The sequence below is a fragment of the Diadema antillarum genome, unplaced genomic scaffold (genome assembly GCF_040938485.1).
Source record: "Diadema antillarum isolate AM-2024a unplaced genomic scaffold, OU_Dant_1.0 scf00000211, whole genome shotgun sequence".
Taxonomy (NCBI): Eukaryota; Metazoa; Echinodermata; class Echinoidea; order Diadematoida; family Diadematidae; genus Diadema; species Diadema antillarum.
The window spans coordinates 729328-755105 of NW_027271100.1; the positions used below are offsets into that span (position 1 = coordinate 729328).

At 39.6% G+C, this 25778-nt stretch overlaps 1 protein-coding gene across 1 annotated transcript; it reads right to left on the reverse strand.

The window, feature by feature from the left end:
• Positions 1-2135: 2135 nt before the first annotated feature.
• Positions 2136-23936, reverse strand: LOC139724334 (eukaryotic peptide chain release factor subunit 1). Its single transcript, XM_071635477.1, has 10 exons — positions 23642-23936; positions 11123-11239; positions 10042-10240; positions 9173-9311; positions 8200-8390; positions 6667-6796; positions 5718-5873; positions 5146-5210; positions 3974-4046; positions 2136-3187 (listed from the first exon to the last, which is right to left on the reverse strand). The coding sequence occupies exons 1-10, from the start codon at positions 23728-23730 to the stop codon at positions 3033-3035; spliced, it is 1314 nt and encodes a 437-aa protein (XP_071491578.1). The 5' UTR covers positions 23731-23936; the 3' UTR covers positions 2136-3032.
• Positions 23937-25778: the final 1842 nt, after the last annotated feature.

Here is a 25778-nt window from a genome sequence, read left to right on the forward strand (position 1 = left end):
GACAAATACTGGTAGTAATTTGTTATTAGTCAGTGTGAAACACAAAAGCATAAGCTACCTATCATGGCTGCCCTTTAACAGAAGGTCAACAACCACTGAATAGTCTTCTTTGAGTATGATTAAGTTGGCAGGTAGTATCTGTTTGATAGAGGCATAGAAAGAGAGCAAAATGACAAAAGGTGCAGTGTGAACAGTCCTGTGTGGATGTAGTTACTTGCAGCAATGGAATGACACGATGCCTTTACTGTGTTTGTGGCTTGGTTTGGTCAAGCACCACGCAGGACTGACCACCCCAGCTGTCTGGAGAGAGAGATAGGAGCACATTCTATTATCCCTCCCAATGTAGTCTCCATCAGCCATTAACTTACCAGTGCCTGATATCACTGACCACTCCCACACGGACAGACTTGTGCCACACACATCCCGTCTCTGAAGGGTAACCATTTTTTTTTTTTGAAAACACACATGCACATCTCGATGGTGGTTTTGAGTTCCGCCCCGATCTCGCAGCTAACCAATCAGGTTTTGCTACCTTGTAGATGCATGCTGATCACTCATGTAATAACTCATATATACTGCGGTCCGTGACAATTCTCCAATTGAGACTTGCCTAGCACATGGTAGAATATCGTAGATTACATTATCAAAAGAAATAAAATATTCTCATAGTTAAGTGTCATACATGACAAAAAGACAAAGATAGACCATTATCACATCAAGTTGATTGGTCTCTTTGCCTTGTACAGTGTGGGAGGCTGGGTTTACTCCACAAATCCACAATAAAAGTATGTCTCTCTCCAAACAGCCGTGTGACATTCTTTTCATACCACAATGATGAGAAGACTGACAATATTTGGATTCACCATTCACCACAGCCACTTCATGCCCTGAATATACCACTTTTTTCGTTAACAAGTGCTCTAGAAGTAAAAATACACAAGAATGAATCGCTACAGAGTCTAAGGGAACCTCATGGAGGCTTTTAAAAAAGGTGTCATTCAACGATTACCTCAGATTTCATGGTTGGGTGGGTGCCGACTGCGAGCCAAGCTTTGAACAACTTGTCACACAACACTCGTGTGGGACTAGGAGCTGTTAATTTCCACAAACTTTTTAAATAGAAATAAGTCTTCTCCTTTTTGCTCCTGAAAACAACCAACAACAACTCGAATTAAAAACCTGCCATGCAAATGATTTGAGAAATCAGTCATACTCAATATCAAGTATATGTACAAAATTGTCCATGCATCTATTGAGGTAGAACCAAGCCATGACTGGGAGAAACGCATAGTAAATGCTACTATGCATAAACTTCCAAGAGGGGATTGCAAAACTAATTCATAATAAATAAATAACTGCTCCTACACTGGCAACCAGAATTTCTTTACTGCACAGGCATTGAGCACCTAGCAAAACATAGTGAAGGCATCACCGTTTGACAGTGGGACCAAAAAACTTTATAGTTTTTATGCAGGCCTTAAAAGTCATTAATCTTGCAGGTGATTCTAGTTTGAAGAATATAAATGAATGACAAACGAAAATGGGGAGAAAGGTAGCTCTGGAAGAAATTTACATGCAAATATTGGTCGTATTTGGCTTTACAGACATTTATGCAGGCTGCTCTAAAACAAAAGTTTTGTAATTCTGTTCAAAATTTCTCATGGTCAGCAATTCGCGAGAGTTTTATGCAGCAATAAAGCCCATTGGCTCGAATTTGTGAGTTTCATGCCATGAATGTTTCTGGTTTTACAGAAGTTGCAGCTTTTTATCAGGCTTCCAACATGAAGCTCTCTTGACATCAGCCAGCATCGCTCTAATGCTTTCCTCAGATTACTGAAGCACACCCGAGGGAAACATTATTCCAAACGTGTGTCATTTCTTCAAACTCTTGATAAGCATACAGTATGTACCACTGCTGAAATCACAACAGTAAATCAGGAGTGAAAAGCAATAATTTTTTTTTTTTTTTTTGTATGTTTTCCATGAAACCCTAACCCCTTTGCTCTACGTCTTCAAAGACTGCTGGAATGATGTGTGTAGTGCAGCATGAAATGCCTCCACCAGCTTTTCTCAATGATCACTGCATGTCACTCATTCATATCAAGGGCATTTTAAACAATCGCACCCTTTACAAAAACTGACCCCTCCCCAGACCTACCGTTAGATTCAGCACCCAATATCACTGTGGTCAAGTGAAAAAAAAAAAAAAGACGAGAGAGGATAGTGAAGTGTGAGCTCAGAGGTGTATCTCATTAAACTATCAGGTAATCCAGTTTGTGCTACGACAGGCTACGGATTATCTGTTTTATCATTTCATATAAGCTTCTCCAATGCACCATGACATGCCATTAAAAAAAAAAAATATGATGAACGGAGGGGAAAAGGAGGGCTTAATTTTTGTCAATCGGGGAACAAAGTTCATCCTGTTCAGCTCTTAGTGGCTCTTTCTCTGCCTACAGGGAAGTACAGGATTGTACAAGATAGAACCTTCTAAACAGAATAGCACTTTATAAATATTACCAAAAGATACAGCAGGCACCAGGCAACCATGAAATCCTCGGCATACTGTCATGTGACAGCAAATTTATGGGTTCTAACTAGGAGTAGCAGCTTTGTCCTTTTTCTGGTGGATTGGATCCCATTTTGGGTACTTTAGTGTGACAAACACGTGTTACCCAGGCTTCTAAATTCTCCTATAATACGAAGACAAAATATGTCAAGTTCAGAGGCATTCAGAAGCTTCAAGCTAACAGGTAAGGGGCGCCATCTTGGTTGCCTCGGAGATTAGACCACGTCTGACGTCCGAGACCAGCCATTCTTCTGGGAAGAAAAGCCATCCTGCTGTTGATTGGAGTCCCACTGAAGAGAAGGTCGGATAGATGGTAAACAGAAGTTGAGGTGCTTTTACTGATATAATGTCATTTTGTGTCTCTATAAAATGATATCTTCTTTCTGCTGTCCGTGAATGTGTGGATGTCGAACGATTGCTGCCTCACTTATACGCTTCCCTTTGTTTTTTTCTGTTCACGAATTTAGTCATCGTAGTCGCCGTAGTCGTCGTCATCCTCATCGTAGTCCAGCTGCTGGAAGTCCACTCTGTATCGCAGGAGACCACCGATGCCCCCAAAACCCTTGCAAAACTGGGATCCCTCTTGTGATCTGTCTGTGATAATCTCCAATGTTGCACCTGGTTTTACAAAAATGATATTTATACAGTAAATTTCTTTTAATTCATTAACTTGTGATATTAATACAGTATATCTATTTCATTCATTAACTTCTGGTACGTGATTACTTAAAGAAATCTGCCTTACTTAGTCACATCCCCCCCCCCCCCATGACAATCTAAAGAGATTAGTACACTTCTAACAGTTGTCTATCGTCACTATGGACACATCAATTTCCAAATCAATTCCCAAAATGTGTAAAAGTGGAAATTTTCGCGTATTTTGCGCAACTACAAACTAGCGGAAAATAAAAGCACACAAGTATTTTTTGCTTGCCATATGTTCCAGTAGTTGACATCTTGATTCTGCGGAAATCAAAAACACGCGAAACTCTTCTTATCCAGCAGAGCACAAAAATATCCACTTTTACAGTAACCCTGAAATAATGATTTGCTTGCACTAAACTAAACAAACCAACAGTATCTGTTGCATAGCCTAAACAGGGTAGAAAGATTAATCATTGTGAAGGAAATAGTCTCCGTAACTGTTTACCAAGGCACCAATACATTCACAAAAGGTACATCCTTGGGCTAGTTCTTCCTCAATAAAACTGGTAATAACTGATTAAAAACAGAACATATCCTCGCTTTTAAAGTCATTGCACAACATAAGAAAACGGAGATTGTCCTGAATGTAGTTGCAAAGATAAATACATTTGTGCCTTCTCCATCTACCATTCTTATGATTTCTGGTGCTGTAGTTGTCAAACTCGACAGCAAGCAGAGACCATTTTCCACGATACTCACCGAATGATTTGTAGTTGTTTGCCAGCCATTCAAGCAATGCTTGGGAATCCACTAACTCCATTTCTACACCAGTCTGTGTGTTTGGAAACAAGACAGAATAAATGCAAAGTATTGATTACAAAATAGAAAAAAACACAGCAAAAGACAGTACCATCAGCTGTGTCAAAGATCCCTACTATACCTCTTTCTAAGAGGGGAAATGAAGACATTGAGAAGAATTGACGTTGTCATGGCAACACAGGCAGCAAACACAAAAGCCGAAAGCCTGGCGTATTTATACAATACCTTGAGACCAATAAACAATTACTCAAATTTCTTGAAAGCTACGATATTCCACTTTACAAGTTTCTTTGCAACTAATTGACTGCTCAATCTACTGAGAAACAATATGCTCACTCTCTCACATCCCTCAAAACTTTGTTTGGGGGGTTTAATCATTCAGCCCATGCAGGACATGTCAAATGAAGATTTCACAACTTGGAATTCTTTAACCCTTTGAGGATGGACTGATTTTGCTACAACACGCATTTCCCATAGACATTTGCCGGAGTATACTCGGGACTCGTCCTCAACGGGTTAAAACCACAACTTCTGTATGTCTATTCTTGCTGTAAAAAGACATAGTTTAGAATATATTATCAGTTATTTTTCCAAAAGAAAATGTAATTCTAAACAGGAATGTACCCAGTAGAGAACTTCATAAAGCATGAACATGGTGAAAATATATCCAGCAGTCCGTAACAGATTTGGTGGAATTGGTCAAACATCTGAGAACTTTATAACTCTATTTGTACATCAGTCAGCCAACCGACACGAGGTGTAACAGGGATAGCAAAATAGTAGCCCTGGCCATATGACTTGCTACTATCTTCTCTGTATTTACCATCTGCACATATTCCTATTTTGTGTCAATGTAAGACTGTATTCTTATACACTATGAGGGTGTCAGCAGTCTTTAAAATCTTACAATTCTTATAACTTATTCCCTAACCCTCCCTTTCCAACATCACTTCAAGGAAGTAACAGGCTAGTGATTTTTGCTAAACAATGCTGCAGACAAGAGAACATAACTTACTGCAAAGGGAAATGGCCATCACCTTCCACTTTATACCTAAACTCATTGAATTATGATATACTTTCCATGAACCGAATAACAACAAGAAATAACTCACATCTTTGTCAATGAAGTAGGTCTTGTCCTTTTGTTGCTCAGGGTTCAGATGAAGCACTTTCTCCTCTGTAAATAAATGACGAGAAGAATTATTTTGACATTATTGATGTAATCAGTAGGAAAGCATAAAGAGGCAAACTAAGAATACACGAGAGATGAATTCTGAAAGTTCTGGATGCAGACAGCATATGGCTACACCATGTGACAGAAATGAAAGGAAGTGAGAAGGAAGGAACATTAGAGGGGATTATCCCGAGTGATGGATGGATGGTGTAGACTTCTTGGAGGTCTAGAGATGACTGGAAACCTCACTCTCCCTTGTACACAGTTCTCTTCTACAAAAAAGGAAATAATATAAAGGTGACACCAAGTCTACACAGAGAAATTTTCCCAGCATGCTCAAGACATTGCCAAAATGAAGAGTTATACAAATTTGTGAACAATTTTGAAATCTAATGCTTGGATCTCATTAAATCTACAAGAAGTTTCATGATTATAATATCAAATCCATCATACAATGGAAACAGTGACGTAAATAAAGCCGTGATCTCAGAAAATCTCCTCGTGGCTTACCATCGGAGGAATGGTTCTTGAGAACATAGCGGACGACATCAAGATTCTCCCAGACGATGAGGATTTCGACGGCACCCATCTCCAGTGCCTTGAATGTGTCCTCGACCCCGAAGCAGTACTTCCCCGTGTCTTGTGAGATCTCATCAAAATATTTCCCTGGTGAGAAAAAGGAGAGAGACTGAAATGAACGAAAATTCACGGTGATTGACATCACAAATTCCAAGCTCATAGACCCAGTGCTGTGGCAATGCATATTATGCATTTTCAGAAATAAGTCTCCCCTTTAATTTTTCCCTTTTATTTTTATTTTTTATTTTTCTTTGCATTTCTATCATTTTGTAGACATCCCAAACAACCTACAAACTGGCATCTCATAAGGAACTTCACCAACTCTGGATAGAGACATGTAAAGAAAAATATTGACCTGAAACATAACAACTGCACTAAACAAGTTAAAGGGATTGTACAGTTTTGGTTGAGACCTAATTTCAGGTTTCCAACATTTTTTGGTGAGATGAGAAACCTCTTATGAAATATGAAAGAGCATGTAATTCTATGAGGAATTCTATGAGGAATTCAATGTTTATTTGATAAAAATTGGTTTTGAAATGGCTGAGATATACAAAAAAGAGCGATTATAATAAAGTGTGGGACCCACACTTTATTACGATCGCTTTGTTTTACTTTGTTTTTGTATGTTTCAGTCATTCCAAAAACGATTTTCATCAAATAAACTTTGAATTCCTCTTAAAATGATATGCTCTTAACTATATCATAAGTGTTTTCTTGGTATCTCGCAAAAAGTTATAAGCCCAATTCTCATCTCCACCAATACTGTACCATCCCTTTAAGCCAGACAAAATTACGACATGGGTAATATTCCAGAAACAAATGCTGCTCTTGAAATTGAATTAACAGAAGGCACGGCCAGTGCACTGGCCCAACGTACCGATGAGTTTCTTTTCTTGAATGAATTTGACATTGGAAAGGACCTCAGCCGACAGTTCAATGGCCTGGTTAAATCCATTCTCTCCTCCGTACGATACATCGACCAGCTTGAGCACTTTATTTTGTAACCTCTGAAAGACGGACAGAAACAAGAGAAAAGCATGGAGATTAGAGCAAACATGATGACATTGGCACTTCAACATTGTACATACAAACATGAAGTTACATAAGACCTTGCACGGGTACAGATGCAACAGGAAAGGCTTCTTCCACTATCTGTCATAACTCTTTCCCTACTGAGGGTGGCAGGTAGTACCATTTGTGATTCATCATTGATATGTGTACGCAAAGCAAATCAGGAGAGATCAAAGCTGTCTTTTACAGTGTTTGTGAAAGAGATCTCTTTAATACTGTGTAAGCTGTTATTTTCGCAAAGGTTGAATTTTCTCGAATTTCACGAGTCACAGTTCGATCACGAATTTGACAGCACGTCGAAATGTTGCCATGTGCTAGGGTAACAAAGACTATTCAATAGCGTCGGTGTCATTTCACAAAAACAACTTCTCGCGAAAATGTCTGTGACCTCTTAATTTGCAAAAATATCTGTACGTGAAAATAACAGCTTACACAGTAGTATCTGAATTATCAGTGCTCTTTTCAAAGAGTCAAATAGAGCAAGGAATATGTGTTACCATGGTAGCATTACATAAGGTTGAAAGCTGGAGGGCCTAAGACTAATTTATCCCAGACACACACATAGCTGAAGAAGAGAAAAGACACAGCACTAAAAGAAAAGAATTGACAGTATAGAGGGAAAGATACATTGGCAGGGCTGCTCACATTCACACAGTCAAATCAGGCAGGTTCCACAGAGTAATCGGGGAGATACTTTAGTGATACATGGATCTTTGCAGGCCAATATAGTCCCCAAAACAGGGAGATCTTTCCTTCTTTTTTTTTTCATCAGTACTCAAAGAGATGGTGACACAACATTTGCTCCTGTGACAATTGCTCCGGCCTTATTTTTTCCAAGGACTTACAGGGTTAGGGTTAGGTTTGTAATAGGGTTTCAGGTTTAGTTTGATGCAAGGATTAGGATTAGAATTTAGAATTAGGATACTGTATACGCCGCATATTTCGTGAGGTTTTTATTTTCGCGAATTTCGCGAATCAGGTGCTATTCGCAAAATTAAAGACACACGAAAATATTGACTCTGATCCCGATGTGGATGTGATGTACACGTGTACATTTCTCCGTTCAGTACAAGACTCCAAGATCACGAATTTAACCACTCGCGAAATCGTCAGGAATTCCCAATTCGCGAAAATTTAGACTGGCGAAATAATATGGCGTATACAGTAATGTTCGTGGGCAGAATTTGGGTTTGGCGTAGCGTGCAGCTATATTTCACAGGAGCAAATGTCATGAAACCAAAAAGATACTAAAAGGTTTCAGGGGAGAACCCTTCAGAATCACGAAGACTAAACAGCTCAGGATTGGACAGGAATGACTTTCTCTTCTAAGAAGACTCACAGGATCAAACATGTCTGACTGGCTGAGCTCTGTCTTGAAGTCTGCAGACCCTGCGAGGATCAGGCCACCAATGTTCGGCTTGTCGTTGCTTATGTACAGCTGGACCGCTGTCTCTGCAACCTTCCGTACATAGTTGTGTCGCTTCTCCATCCTGAGACGGGCAAAACGTAGGGCCGACTGACCTCCACGACCTGGGGAATACAGAAATAGGGACAAATCTGAGTCAAGACATTGTTCAAATCGAAAATATAGAGAACAAAATTGTACATGTTACATACACACAATTAACGAATCCTGACTGTTAACCTTATATTCCTTTTTGGGAGAAGGGAAGGGAGGTTTTGAAATATTACATGCTAGGTCAGGTATCATGACAGGGATTTTTTGACTAGTCTTTAATCTGACAATAAGCGACTATATTGCTAATTTCTATAGTCTTAGCTCAAATCACATATCATTTATGAAAGACAGATCAATCATGGCATTAAAGTTGCTCAAACTGACATTACTTTGATATCAAACTGATTCAATCAGTACACTGTAAGAACTTCCTGTCCTGCTTGTTTTAATTGAAATGTCAAAGAACAATATTTTTTCCTCATCCAATTACAAAGTGAATTGGTTCCCTATGTCCACGGTACAAGTCAGAAAATGGTTCTCTTTCCAGTTTTCTTCAAAACAGGTATGGATGACAGGAAAGACTTCATATGTGTCGAGTAAAAACCTAGCCTGAATAAGAAATTCTACTACTGTGAAAGTGGAAATTTTCTCGGTGTTGAAATTTTCGCGCATTTTGCCCAACCAGAACCTAGCACGAAAATAAAAGCACGCGAATATTTTTGCTTGCCATATGTTCCTGTGCGTGATGTCTCTATTCCACGGAATTAAAAACACTCTGAACTCTTCTGACCGGGCCAAGCGCGAAAAATTAGTCGCGCGAAAGTATCCACTTTTACAGTAGTTCTCCTCTCACCGTGTTTCTTTGGTAAGTCTACGGTGAACTTGTGCAGCACCTCCCTGGTGTTCCCTGACAGGGTGCCAAACAGGGCCCCGTTACCGTCCATCACGATGAAGCCAAATTTATTGTCGTCTGCTAGAAGTGCTGTCAAAGCCTGGTCAGAGGGAGATGGATAGAAAAGCAAAAATAAATGCGAGATACAGTGGAAAAAAAAGTGCTGTAAAACCAGAAACAATTTGTGAATACACAGCATGAAATTTTCACGAATTGATGAAAATGAATGCAGTTAATGGATTGTGTAGACCAAAACTTTAATGTGCATTTTACCCTCACAAGTTTTGGCTTCCTGCGAAATTTGTGAAAGTTTCATGCACACGAAAGTTTCCGGTTTTACAGTACTGGGAAGACTTATGACATTAAGTTATCAATGAAGCCCTTTAATCATATTGTCATACAGACATTCACACAACATTGAACTCAATGCCATGTGATTCATTGACATCTAATTGACAGATATTTGATCAAACATTTGAATGTCATCCGCAAGGGAACAAAGCATGGATGTAAGTTATCTTGAAAAAGATAGTCAGGTTCAGATAATAACATTGCATATTAGCTGGTATCGGTCTTAATTTGACCGAAAGACTTGGACCGTTACTTACGTGAGCAAAAACATTTGCATTCACCCAACTGCGGGTATGATTTGTATTACTTCATGACCTTGATAAACAGAAAAATAAAGAAAATAATATGCAAACTTCATCATCTTCCCCTCTCTACTCCCCCCCCCCCCCCCCCCCCCCCCCCCCCCCTCAAGCCGAATATGGTGACAAGTGTTGAGATAACCATTCTGAATACACTGGCAGCGGCTGGGCACACCATACCTCTGTGTGGAATTTGTTGTCGCATAGGTAGAGGGAGGTGTTGATTGGCCGGAAGGGCTCGAAGTCGATGTTGACCTTCTTCTCCTTGCCGTCCTCCGTCACGATGGTGCCGCAGTAGATGACGAGGCCGTTGGGCGGAACCTTGGAGTACAGTTTGAGACGCTGTTGTACTGATGTGATTGCCGATAGAACCGAGAGTCTGGAAGAAAAGGGGGCAGGGAAACACAGTATTCAGCAGGTAAATCTGGAAGTGAAACACTAAACTCATCAAGTTTGAAATTCCCCCTACAACGGTAGGCAAAGTGCTGATAGACTGACAAACTGGCATGCCAAAAATGATAGCAAATTTATTATCAGCAATGTTATCTTCCAGGATAGAATAAGGGAGGGGGGGGGGGGTGGACAGGAGACTCTTTTGTCTGGGATAGCATCACAAAGCACATCACCTGGTAATGCTGGGGTTATAATAAAGGCAGGGCCCTGTGGAAGAGCAGTGGTAAGTCTGAAGAAGCAATCCCGTGTAAATAACAGCATATCATTATCATTTACAAACAAAAAATATCAACTCAGAATGCTAAATTTTACTCAATTTTCCTGGTGAAAGCAAGATTGATCTATCCATCCATCATAGCATGGAAAAATACACTGACCCCAACAACAGCAAGACAATGAGAATGATACATATATTATTGCAATAGCAACTTTTTTTGATAAATATTGATAAATAATACTGCTGATTTGGAAAATAACAAATTTGTCCTTTTCAAATTACATAGATTATCTTACACTTTTTTGATATAAAAAAGCTAAAACCATCAAATTAGTAATCATAAAAACACAATAGCTTTATAATCATTGTCTTAAACTATAAAACCATCAATGGTAGAGTAACTTTTCCTGCTGAAATGCACAACATTTGTCAATGCCTAACAGATATGTTTTATGTTTTTGTGTGTACCACTGTGTAAACATATTGATAGACATAGAATGTAAGTACTAGTCACTAGGTGGGCCAAGAGTGTTCCCCTCCCTATCCCATCCAAACCCTCCCCAACTTTTACATCCATTTTTCTTCTTTTACCTGTTGACTCGACTTTTGATGTTTGAGGCTGTTCCAAATTCGTCGGCCAGCATCTTGGCGACTCTGGAGATTTGATCTTTGGGTGGGATGATGAGGGAGATCATACTGGTGCCATTCCTGCATGAAAGGAGGAAAATTAGCATACTGCACTGAATCACACACTTTCCGTTCATTTCCACCAGCCATACATAGCCTTATTTCAAGGCACTCATGCTGTTGTTTGTGTCAAAAAAAAAAAAAAAAAAAAACCTCCAGCAAAGAGAGTGGAAGCTGTGTGCTTTCAACATGAATGCTGTTTGAGAACAGTGAATGTGATTACCATCACAACTGGGGCAAAGCCTAACCAAAGCCCCTCTCATGCTGAATAATAAGGCTAGTTTGACCAATGGAACTGCTAAATTTGCCCATCATCCTGCAGTGCCAAATAGATAGATCTAATAAATATGCTTCCCTGAGCAGAGTTCTACTGATGGATTGCAGAATTCTGTATGGTAAGTTAAGAAATAGACTGGTCTACCAAGACTCTCTTACATCCCATCTATACAGGCCATTTAGAGCTCTCCAGGACTGCTCCTGAACCCATCTGAGCTGTGTATGAACAGACAGTCAGGACCTGGAGTGCTCAAAAGTTATGCCCCTCTCGAGCCTACAGTTTGTAGGCTGTAGGCTAAGGAGCACTCCTGAAGCGCCCTATATTCTGTATAAACGGTTGCCAACGTTTCTAAGAGGGCTTCAGAAGTGGTATACAGTGCAGGCTGTGCATACAGTGTACATGTTCGAAGTTCTGAAGGTTGTCATGAAAATTATGTAAGTCGAAGCACTTCAGCACTACTCCTGGGCCCAGCTGTGTGTATAAATGGGGTATCATTTGGGCTTGCCTCTCCCTGGAGGCTTGACTCCTTCACGCACAACATCCCTTTGACGGCTCCTCTTGCAAATGACTACAGCAAGAGGGTCTTGAACAAAGGCTAACCTCAACATACAGCCTAGGGTTACATTGCATGATGTGTGAGGTTCTCTAATATTCCATGAACTCCACAATCCCCTTCTGGGTTGTAGGTGTAATTTGAACAACACTGACAAGCTGGAGGAGTGTTCCTAACAGCAACATGTTCACTGTGCCATAACATGACTTCTTGTTGGCAAGCAGCCTGGGTAGAGTCATTACTGCACAGAGCATTATATTCACCAGAATACAATATGTACATCAATTATAGATTGAGAAAATGTGAGGTACTTAAATCAGCAACACAAACAGTACACACACTCACTCAAACACACATACACGCACTGAGGGAAAATGCACAAGGGGGAAAAGTTTGTTCAAATGCAATCATTATACCGTAAGACCAGAAATTTTTGTGTACATGAACTTTCATGAATTTTGCGAGGAAGTATTCATGAAAGTATTATAATGCATGCAAAAGTGTTTGCCTACAAAATGTATTAAATGTCACATGTATGTGATTCGCGAAAGTTTTATGCCGCTAACAAGGCCATCAGCCCCAATTTGCACAATTTCATGCTGCTAATAATTCTGGTTTTACAGTACATGCACATGGCTTTTGCCAGTCACATGTGATCTTGTACAGTATACGTAAGGATAAGTTTTGAGGGAAAATTGGAAGAGTGTACCAGAGCCTGCATGACCAAAGGTAAGAACAAAATTGTGTGTTACAGGTTGGAATACTGACAATGATACATGTAGCTTTGTACCATTAATTTGCATTTTTTGAAAAGTAATGATGTGCAATTTACGCACAGTACCAGCGACTTTTGTTATTAATGTGTCAGTAGACACTGTAAGCATCATACTGCATTTTTCTAGGACCACTGAGCAAAAGCAGAAAGAAAGATGGAAAAGGATAGACATGCAATAGATAGATAGATAAACAGACAAACCCTGAGGGGGAGATGGGAAGGATGAGAAAGAAAAAAAAAATTGTTTGCAATATTGGTTTTGGTTGCACTGTGCAATCTCAAATGGAGTACAAATGTGTAGGTCTACTTTCTTAATAGCGCTGTGTTTATTGCTTATTCTGGTTCAGAAGAGAGAAAGGCAATCAAGAGTCATCTCATACAATTCTCTCCAAACATGATCCAATTTATAAACATGCCTCATGACAGGAAGTTGTCATTCCAAACATGGGATTTACTGTCCAGACCAAATATATGTAACATTATCCTCTTGGGGAGATTTCAGCACTATGATACACTTTTACTGACATCGTGATGAATTCATACAGGCATGCGATGATTGCCCCTCAATCCTCTCTCACCACATGTGAGGGACGTTTGGACGCAATAAGACCAACAACTGCATTCCAAGAATGTCACACTGCCCTCTTGTCAAGAGAGAATAATGGTACATTTGAGTCTTTCATGCTGCTAAAACTCTTACCTACATTTGTATGACAGGACATCACACACACACATACAAACACACAAATAAAAACAATGAAATTATAATGTACAAAGAATAACTATTTGCACTTTCAAATCAATTTTCACTCTTGCAACATGCTGTAGGAACCTGGAATGTTGCCTACATTGTATACTGTAAGCTTCTTATTGCTTTTATTGCTGTGACTGTGCAATGCATTACCTACATATGTACACACTAACATGTTCTATACTGTGCCAGATCAGAGAAGCAAAAAATTGCTCACTGTAAACTCTCAATAATTTCATTTCCATCATAATTCTTAGTAGCATCTCTCTGTCCATACCCCCTCCCCTTCTCTCCCCACCCCCTCCCCTTCTCTCAAGCTTTGAAAAGACATTGTGACTGTTTGTGGCTATATCAAAATATTTGTCATGATGAGTGACCATCATTCCCCATGAATCACACCACAGTATGAAGTGCAAATGTGATATTTCAATCTGAAGGACCGATGTCCATCATACTGACATCACACTTGGATGTGGGTGGATGGGGGCGGATTGGGAGGTGGGGTGGGGGGGGGGGGGAATTCATCTTGGTACAATATACCCCTGCCAGGATCCATGAAGTCATGTCGTCACATACGCCCACCATCGGCTGAAAATAGTTCATGCCTGTCCACAAAAGATTTACCGGTAAACACACCATCTCGATGGGCCACTACAGTGAGCACATTACTCTACTGCATACTGGACATGTAGATGAATACTGACTTAATGATATTGACCCAGACTTTTTCACAGACATAATTATCATAATGCAAAATATCATTATATCGGAAAGATTGTTTTTATCATAAATACATTTTTATCATGCACTGTCGGTCTATCGGCAGATTAATATACCACAGTATTATTGTAGACAGCGATGAATCTCTCTGCGAAATGTTTTAGCACATAGAGAGATCGACACCGCTTGTCTTCAAGATTGCAAGGAATGCTATTTGCTTGACGTGTAAAACCAATGTAGGCAAAATCAAAATACTTGTGTCATAGAATGAAGATTTACTACTGCATTCAACATTCAAAGGCATGCTTAAATGACATACAGTATGTGTACACTAGTGATTTCACGAGGTCTCTTGAAAATACAGTACATATAACACCTTAGTAAAAACAAAAACAAAAACAAAAACGCACATATCAGTGTATCTCTTCTCCGTCATTCTATTTCTTTTTTCTTTCTTTTTTTTGGAGGGGGTCAAATGATATGGAAACACCTAAAGTTTGCTTACAGTACACAAGTAGCTGTGACAATGTAGCAACAACTAATTTGGCTAAGAGTGGAAAAAACGCATCATGTGCAGTACAAAGTACTCTACGTTACAGTACCTGCCTACTGCAGCTGTATACAAATTCAAGTTAAGTCATCCATAATTCACAAGTTTATTGGTGGTGTATGTGGCAATTCAACCATGCTACACAGGTACTCATTTTGTCTTGCAACATCGACAGCAATTCCTATCCAAGTGCACCGCCGAACCTTACTTCCTTTTTGCGGCAAAACCCTGGAAGGTTATGGCACTCCTGCTGACTGACTCATGATTAAATATCCACTGTTTTTCAGGACTAAAAGTACGCCTCACTGCATTGTTGACTGGCTCCGTCAAAACCACTAATCTGCAAAGTAACAACTTGGACTGACACAGCTTCCTCACCATTCTATTTGCATTTCTAAACTACAGTTAGTGTGCCGTTTTCTGTAGACTAGCATCATCCTTCAATTGCAGAGAGTCCGTGCCATATGATATAGGACCCTACAACATAAATGATAGAGTTAAGCAAAATACATGAAAATAAAAGTCTTGAATTGTATACATACAATGCAGTGTTAATTGTTATTATAAAATGGGTTCAAGAATGTAGCCAATAGGAAGCGCTGAAATGAGCCACACCTCCTTCCTTTACTTCAGTACAATTGCACTGCCTGTAATCCTATGGTAGATTGCCGATCGTCTGTGCGCGCGGCGGCTCCTTTGATGAATTGCATGCATACGCGCTGTCAATCCTGTAAACAACTTCTAGTTCGGGCTGCCGGCCGGCCGGCCTGTCTTCCCTTGTGCATAACATGTGTGGCGTACGTACGTATACTCTACTATACGTACACTTTGTACAGTACAGTAGACCAACTTTTGTTATAGAAAGCACGAAGACACCATTGTATCCTAATCTTAATCCTGATCCTTCTTGAACTTTTGAAGAAATCAATTGATAATCCAGAACAATTGAAAGTACCCTGTAAATGCATGAAGCTGAAAGTCCTTCTGTCGTATGTATGTAAACAGAGATGCTAATAAAGGCAGAACAAGACATCTGGCAGGGGCAACTTCAGAAAGCAAACACCTACACTACAATGTATGTATCACATTAAATAAATGTCAATCACACGTTATCCTTGTCCCATTTAACTACAATTGTAAGTCATGATGAAAATTGTGTGCTAATTACAAAAGACTTGTCAGCATACAATGCACACTGTATGCTCTAGATACCAAAGATCTACCACATCATAGCATCTGTGCCGACAATTTCAGATAATATCATAGATCCCTCAAGAGAAAGCACTTCGCTCATTGCCAGCTGTTTTGGCCAAGTTCCCATTGACTGTCTGATGTCATCTCATACACAATGTGGCAATGGCACTGACAGAGTGATGGTCTGTAGGATCCACTGGCATTCAACAGGGAGATCATGCAAATCAGGGGATGCCACACAAGTTCTCCCAAAAATGCTCTAAAATGACTGTAAAAAACCCAACTAACAATCAACAACTTGTACTTTACTTGTCAAATATGCCAAAGTTAACCTCCATATTCAACTTTAAAAAAGATTCAGAGCGTATCTGTTGACCTTAGCAGTTCTATCCTTTTATGTCAACATTAACTAGGTGGTAATATTGTAGTTGCTTACAATGGTACTCAAACTGGTAGTTTAGCGGGTTAGGGTCATTCATGATTCAATCACTTATAAAACAGACTGGTAAAATAAACGTCCAAGAACCAATACATTGTACAACAAGTGCAAGCACATGGAAATACACGTGGACTGATTTCTCCAGACAACTTGTACATAAATATAGGTTAGTGTAGTTCAACTGTATGAACAGTGGCAAGACTAAGCAAAATCTTGAAAAGATACAATGTATATTTTCTTCACTTCTGCTATACAATAATGGAATGAGCACATAACACATGGTATTCACTTTTATATGTACACGTGTACCTGTATGTACATTTAAATGGGACACAAAGGATATAATAGAATATTTCTGTACATGTACAGCAACCTTACCTGTGAATCTAGTTGGACTAAAGAAAAAGCTTCGACTTGGGAGAAAATTTGACTTTCATATGAGGGATTAAATTCAATAGAATACAAGAGAAAATGACTTGAAAAGACCTTTGACTTAATAGGCGATTATTCAACTCATGCGAGGTCGACTTACATTGTGTAAGCAACAAGGTTGATGGTACAAGTAGTAGGTCCTACATTTCTCTATACAACATTGCCACTTTGACCAAGTTTACATGTACACTGTCCATAAGGTTTGATAACAAATTGACAATGCTGTTTTTAGCATCCATGAGTAGAATCAAAACTGGGATGTGGCAATGCATGTTTGACTGGGAATCCCACCTGACTGTTCAAATCACACTACTTTCATCATCTCCAACAACCAAACTACCCATGCACTGTAGAAAAATGAATTGATTTTGCACAAGTGCCAATATTTGCTGATATTCTATTGGCCATTACTATACTAACCCTTGTGTAATGGGATTTATCACACATTGTAGGGCACCACTAGAATTTCTGACAGTTCATAACAAACTGAAACAAAACCACAAAATAAAACTTATCCCTGCAGATGGTAACTGGCCGAACAGATTACCAAGGTATCCCACCATGAAAAAGATATGGAAACAAAAATGAATCACTTAGTATTGTCACTATGTACCTGTCAAACCTCCTACAAAAATATCAAAACACTATGAGTTTTTGGTCAAGTGTTAATTCCATCTGCTTGTACTTGGCAGTTGAGAATATGTATCAAGGTATGACCTAGATGTGCTATACAATGCTAATGACGATTGTAGCTAGATGTAGATACTGTAATGTGATGGCAATGCAGCTGGAAAACCAATATTTTCACGTCAAAATCAGAAAAGAGTCCATAGAGCAATCAAGATTTAAGATTCTTTATTCTCTGCATGTATGAACAATTAGGGAAATGTTTTGCTTGTTTCATTTTCTATCTGAGAAGATGGCTGGGTAGTCCATATTCAGCTGTGCTACACGTGTACAATGTAACTGGTCTCCCATGGGGTCCACTTGGGTGTGACGCAGACCACTTCACTACCACCCTGCTCTTTGTGATGAATGAACGAAGCAAGATCTTTTATGTGCATGATTTGAGACCCTCTCACACATGGGACCTTAATTTCATATGCCATATAAGGGACAGAGTGTTTTGCCTCTTTAGAGCTAAACTTGGGAATCAAACCCAAGTCATGTGGATTGACTGGGAGGCAGGCATGCTAATGACTAGGCCAAATCACTGCCCTATGTGTCGTATAAGAGGCAGAATACTAGTATATTTCCAAAGTCGCGAGGCTTGCATACTGTACATGTATATAGTGAACTCTCTGGTCAGTTTACAGAGCAGGGAAGGTTGGAAGATTGTATCTTTCAGTGAACCCTAGGAGAGCCAAGGTGATTTTAAAGGGATAGTATAGTACTAGTTGAGGTGAGGATTCAGCCTTTAACATTTTGCAAGATACTTAGAAATGACAATGAAATGTTAAAGAGCATACAATTCCAAGAGGAATTCAAAGTTTGTTTGATGACAATCGGTTTTGAAATGGCTGAGATATCCAAAAACAAAGTAAAAAACAAAGCGATCCTAACGAATGGTGGGTCCTATCTTTTATTAGATTGCTTTGCTTTGGATATCTCAGCCATTTCAAAACCAATTTTCATCAAATAATCTTTGAATTCCTTGTAGAATTCTATGCTCTTTCTTATTTCATAACAGGTTTCTCATTATCTAAAAAAAAATAATCATCATCAAAAAACGTTGGAAAACTGTGGTCCCATCTCAACTGAAACTGCACCATCCCTTTAAAAAATAGACGGATACAGTACAGGAGCATATTGGTGAGATTACCATACTGTGACACTACAAGTAGCTACATGGTACAGAGTGACTTCTGAATAACATGCTGTGACTTTGGTTTCAAGATCAAACTGGAAATTGAAAGTCTCTAAGGTGACATGGTACTCTCTTCCAGATGGTTGTTGTGATTGAGTTAGGTAGAGAAATCCAGTGGCTAACTGGGCAGAACAATTAGGGTAAACATCAAGTGCAGTCCGTGTGTGACAGTCACAAGGCTGTTACTGTTTGGGACCTTGCCATGGAGTGTCATTAGCATTGACAGTTTTTCAATGCCATAATAACAACAATCAACAAAGAAACATCACTAAACCTTACAACAATGCTTAGATTTGATTACTTTTCCATTTGATCTAATTGGCTCTGAATTGGCTCTCGGCCTAGTGTTGTTGCGTTGATGACCACAATGCAAGGGCTGTACAAAAACTGTTTACGGGACGAACTTCTGGAAATTTGTCCTTTGATGTCATGATATTGCGACCACTTAGATTGGTGGATTACGTAAAGGGGAATTAACACCAAATATTTACTGTATGTGGATTTAGCGAATGCACCAATATTAGGCCAAGTTTCATGTCTCCTCGCACATCCAATTTTGGCACCACATCAATTTTTTTTTTAACTATTTATTATTTCTCAAAATGCTGATGAAAATATTAAAAATTTGTGTTTTAATTAAATCAGATACAGAAACCAATAATGATACAAGGAATGGAGGAGGCTAACTACCCTATAACATAGAACCCAATTCACCAAAACTACCAATGAAAGACAGTAGGATGGAGATTGCAACTAGGTGGGGTAATTACTAAACACTGGATGTTGAACAAAAGGACCAAATGTGGGGATGCTATGAATGATCACATCTGAATTGGTAAGGAATGAAAGTGATCAGAGAAACAGAGAAGAGAGCAAGCAGGGATGGACGAGAACCTAAAGACCTGTACAAAATGAACTAAATGCCAACTGGAACTGGAAAGAAGTTAACATTCAGCTTGTCTGTCTTATACTTGCACTAATCTATGACAATTCTCAAGTTTTAAAAAGAAATTTGTCTACTATCAGGCACACACTGGTGCCTTTATGCATGGATATTGAGTATAGCATGTAAAAATTTTGGGGACTGAAACAGCTTTATAGGTGATGAAAGAAGGGAAAGAATTGTGTGTTTCATATTTGTACTAATTAGAAACAACCACATGTAACATTCTCTATTGTTGCAAAGTCAGTACAGCTACATGTAGTAGAAAGCTGCTTCATCGTTGGTGTTTACAGTAGATCACACTTCTCAGGTTCTCCCAATACCATTGGTACTTACCACACTGATTAGCTATAGCCAATGCCATAAAACTACTGTAAAACGAGGAATGTTCGCGTGCATTTTAATTTCGCGAATTTGCGAGAGCCAAGATTTGTGAAATTAAAATGCTCATGAAAGTTCTTGTCTACACTATACGCAATGAATGTTAGAGGCAACTCGGGAAAATTTCATGCCGCGAAAAAGGCCGTCGGCTCCAATTCGCGAAAATTTCATGCCGCGAAAATATTGTTTTACAGTACATACTATGACCCCGTTTACAGTGCGGGGCTGAGCCGCGGACGAGCCCAGCCTCCATTGCCGGGCCGAGCCCCACAATTTTGTCCGTTTACACTGCCAGGCTCAAACGCGCTTTTAATTCAAACCTTTCAATATTTTGTCGTAGTGGCGCTCTGCTTGTAAACAAACGCAATTTGGTATAGTCTGGTTTCAGACCCTTTGCCAACTGGATTCCGTGGCGACGAAGTCGCAGTTCAGGCAAAGACCTTTGCCGTAGGAAAAATCCTTTGCAGGACAAAACCACCATAAACTATACAAGTTTTCGACGTTGAGGGGGTTAATATCCTGAGTGGCGAAATAGTTCGGGCAGAGGGTTTGGAAGCCAGACTAAAATTGGCCGTGCATTTGGCCCAGTTTGAGTTTACACTGAGAAAAGGCCGGGCTCGGCCGCGGCCGAGACCACCTCCTGAGCATGGCCAAATGCGCAGCCAATTTGGCCCCGCATTTGGCCTTTTGCGCGTTTACACTGAAATGAAGGCGGGCTCGGCCACAGCCGAGCCACGGCTGAGCCTCGCACTGTAAACGGGGTCTATGCCTGAGGGGAGATTAGCCAGGGTTTTGGTTGGTTGATACAGCCAACAGAAGTCCAGATGTGTATGAAACCTAAGAAGAGCTCTGCAAGCTGCAATGTCTATATTTGAAACAGCTCTGGTTCTGCATGGCTGCACACCGACCCATTTTTTCTACTGGTCAGACCTATCATGCAGTTTTTACAGTGCACACGAACGCACACAGAGGTACATACATGTACAGTACACAGTACACACACACACACATTTCTCAATCAATTTTTTTCACCTTGCCGCAATCTATTAATCACTGTATCGGGTACACTGAACTTAAGTTTCTGTTTACTTGAAAGATATATGGCATAATATTAGATGAGTACATTATAAAAAAATTTATATGGCTACCTTCTGTTTCATATTGTGCAAGCAGCGTACAGCATAATTGCACTGTAGAGGCTTGCAAAGACTCAGCTGTTTAAGCAACGACATCAGAGTAAAAGTCGATGTCAATTCAATGCTTCCAGATAACCGATTTGGTTCAAAATTTATGCGAGTGATTGAAAATAAGCTCTTTATTTATTAAAGTAGACACTACTTCCTGTAATTTGGTGCAATTTGGTTTGGTAGAATTCAAGATATCAACATGGATCCAAAAGTATGGCAATCCAAGGCTTTAGGGACCACACACAGTTTTGACCTTAACCCGTTAACAACGAGTCCCCGAGAACTACTCGGCAAGCATCTATGGGAAATGTGTGTTGTAGCAAAATCAAATCGTCCTCAATGGGTTAAAATGAGTATGATTATTATTTTGGGTTACAGGATTATATTTTCATGTTTCAGCTTTAGTACAATGTCACTTCGACACAACTTTGGCCATAATAAGGAAATAATTGCAATAAACATTGACGAATCTAGGCAGAAATACATGTAGCAAATACCATTTTGAGACTTGCTCGCTGTTCATTGTTTATATAGTATACATGAAGTGTTCATGCACATCATGCCTGGCAGAGGTGCACATTCTGCTGAAATTAGTGAGGAAATGTAATGAATTGTCGCATCATGGTGTGCTTGCTTCGGTAACGCTTACTGTGTACGAGGGGCAGGCCCGTTGCTTTAAACTTGACTTGCTATGGAACTTCACATTAAACACAAGTATCACCTGGAACTTTGCATTTGGCCAAAATCAAATGCAAAGTTGCATCTTATTCATCAAAGTTGTGTTTGACATTTGCATACGAAATCAACAGACTTGTGTTTAACTGCAAAAGTTGCATATGATGTGGGGGACTTGCATTTGATTTGTCAAGCTTCTCACAATTGGACCCACAAACTTGACTGTATAAGCTGTTATTTTTGCAAATAACACATGGGCCGTGAATTTAACAACACGCAAAAATGTCACCGTGCGCTGAGGTAATAGTGCACTTATGAGGATCTCTGAATCAGTGTGCAAAAACAGCAACTTGCGAAAATGTCTGTGATCCCCTCATTCACGAAAATATCTGTACGCGAAAATAACAGCGTATACAGTATAATTGTAGGCTCGAGATGCCAGCTTTCCATCAGAGTCGCTGGCTAACTACAGCAGATGATGTGCGTACGCTAGGCGTACACGTATTCATACATTGGGGATAGCGAGCCGGGAGCAAATCGGTTTACCATGCCATTTCCGTAGCCATCCGACAATAGGCAATAATCTCATTATTGATTGTTGACTTTGGTTTGCAATGGCATCGAGCAGCTGAAAGTGAAACATTCAATGATCAGAATTCATTTCTGTAACTTAAAATATCATTATCAATAAGTGTCAATGGTCAAAGTCATTCCAAAACAGTGGCCCCTGGCCTAAACCCTGCATTGTCAAAACTAAACAAAGTACATTAGCCCCCACCATTTTACTTGAATTAAAGCAAGCCACCCGTAATTCGATCATAGGCGGAGCGCCGTTCATAATTTGACCGCCTGCTACAATTGTACATGTAGAAATGTGAACCACACCAGCGACCCCAGCCAAGCACACCACATTAAGTTACCGGTTACAGCGCGCACCTCAGGAATATTGTAGAAACCTGCTTTTGCACGCAGTCAAATTTTGGCACTAAAGGATGAACCTTGGTCGCTGGTTGGAGGACCCCTGCCTGGTACCTGAATTACCTACGTTGACGCCCAGTAAGTTATTTACCAAGTTGATTGTGTTTAGAAACGGCTACAATCTATGGTAAAATTTATGTTTCTACTTACCGAATGCGAACCATGGTAATTATCATAAATTTAGTATAAAAGTGGAATTTTTTTTTGCATTTTGCACAACCAGAAACTAGTGCGACAATAAAATCATGCAAATATTTTTGCTTGCCACATGTTCCAGTAAAATTAGTTGATGTCTTGATTCTGCAAAATTAAAAATACACAAAACTCACATTACCCGGCCGAGCGCGAAAAATTAGTCATGCGAAAATATCCACTTTTACAGTAGTAAATCACTGATTGGTGCCATCACATTATGCCATTATGGCAATGCAGTTTGAATGCTTACTGTATTAATCTGTAAATGCTCAGCGATTTTCCCTACTTTGACATCGAAATGAATTCTACCAATTTTACCATGTGACAACACATTTCGTTTCAACAACCATGCTGTGGGCCGTGGGCAGTGTGGCCGTGTATCCAGGATCAGGATCCACACACCGACTCACAAGAGTCACACACACAAACAGATGGCAAGTGCTGATGAAGTGGCAAATCGCGCGTGAATATGTGCTGGTGTGTGTGATTAGCGAAGTGAAACCTACCCTCTTGCTGCTTGTAAACTTTTGATCAGTTTCTTGATTTTCCATATTTCGACATTCCTGTCTGCAGCCGTCTCTTCTTGTGCCGACATCTTGCTTTATAGAGCGTACACACGGCAACTTCTAGACTGATTCCGATTCTTTCTGTTCTTCTGTGTGCGTTGCGAACGTATTGCGGAAGACACGAATTCGGGAAACCACTTCACATTCGCAACTCGTGTTGGCCCGTCTTTGCACAGGAATGAATGGGGCCACGAATCAAATGAATGGATGCTGTAAACGCCGTACGGCGCCGCGTTTTATTCACCAACCACCAAATATTTGGATAGCAGTCTTCAGTTATATGAACGACAATCTGGTGATCAGCGATGTCCAGTAGTCTTTCAAAACAAGGGAATTACACAATATGTTGGAACATCAATTCCGTATCTTGTCGATTTCGCCCATGTGATGAAACTTGCGAGAACACAATCGCAGTGCTACGACACACAAGGTCAACCGGAAGTGCGTAGAAGTAATGTCGATTTCACAAATCTACACCCATATGAAAAATGTATCAGAAGAAAATAATTCATGTACCTCAAAATGATTCAAAATAATCAAGAAACATTCTTAAAATGTATTTTGTGAAATATTAGCTGTTATCTACTCAATACAAAAATGATTTACTAATTTCTATTTCTTTACAAATATTAGAACACCCCTAAAATAGTTTACGAGTCCTATGCCCGATAGTTGACCTTTCTTTCATTGAAGAACATGCATCTTTCCGAGAGACACGATTTGCCAAAATTAGTCAGCGTGTAATACCGTGATAAAAAAGGGTGGTAAATTAATCTCATATTTCGAAAAGACCCATAAAGCATCATCATTTTTATGACAAAAGGTATGTTATCACGCCAAACTGAAGTGAGCAGAACCATCTTGTATGAAAATATGTGATGCCGGGAAGCGCCGGGAAAGGTCACTCCGAACCCGCTCTCCGAGCGATTTCTTTCCTACGACGTGAACTGGCCTGCCGCACGGTCCACCCCCCCCCCCCGTCCCCTCGCTCGTAGTAACAACCCCCCCCCCCCCCACACACACACACACACACTCACACACAGACAACACACATGCACACAGCATTCCACACGATGTTATCATGGAGCCATGGTCTGATCGATCCCTACAGGTAATTTCGTTTCCTACATAACTTTGTAGCTTTGTTGGCATGCAAAGATGTTAACAGGTGGGACCCGATGCAGGCGGCAATTATCATTCATGTCAATATTAGTAAATTCGATGAATCAGTATTTTGACTTTATTATGATTCTAAAATCAGATCTCTTCTCCCGTGCGACTAAATAACATTGCATGTGTCAGTGCGTATTGTTTATCTGGTGTAATTTAGACGGGATAATGTAAACATAAGAATAAAATATGTATCATTGAATAACGAGAACAACAATGCGAATAAATCTATACAATCGGTGGAAAAACATTATAAAAACAAACACATACTTTTTCGATTGACTATTACCAACTTTAATCTGATCAATAAAAGCATCCCTTGCAAAATCATACAGATAACCCTGCCACCATTTTTGTTTCTTCTTTTTTTTTTCTGGAGGGACACACAGTTTATTATTGATTACTGTATCACATATGTACTTTTTTTCTTTTTGTTACTGTTATTTTGCTCTTGCATTATCCTTATATATTGTGGTTGCTAGTTCTCTGACATTAAATTTCTATGAGGAGCACCAGCGTGCTTAGAAACACCCGTATAAAGCGCCATATAAATTTATTATTACCATTATTATTTTTTTATTTATTATTATTATGTTGTTGAAGTTGTTATTTAGTAGTAGTAGTAGTAGTAGTATAGTAGTAGTAGTTTATCACTATTATTGTCATTATTGTTATTATCATAATCATAAAAATGATGTGGTGTGTTATGAGAAATTTACATTCAATACCACTCACCTATTTTACGCCCCCCCCCCCCACACACACACATTTCAGTGATGCATTCCCTATTTTATTATTTCATTTCACCTTCCTTTCTGTCCCAACCTCTGGTTACGTTTATATTATTATGCCATCTGTTTCGGTCAGACATCAAATGATGTTGAAAGTTTATTAAAGGTATTGTTTA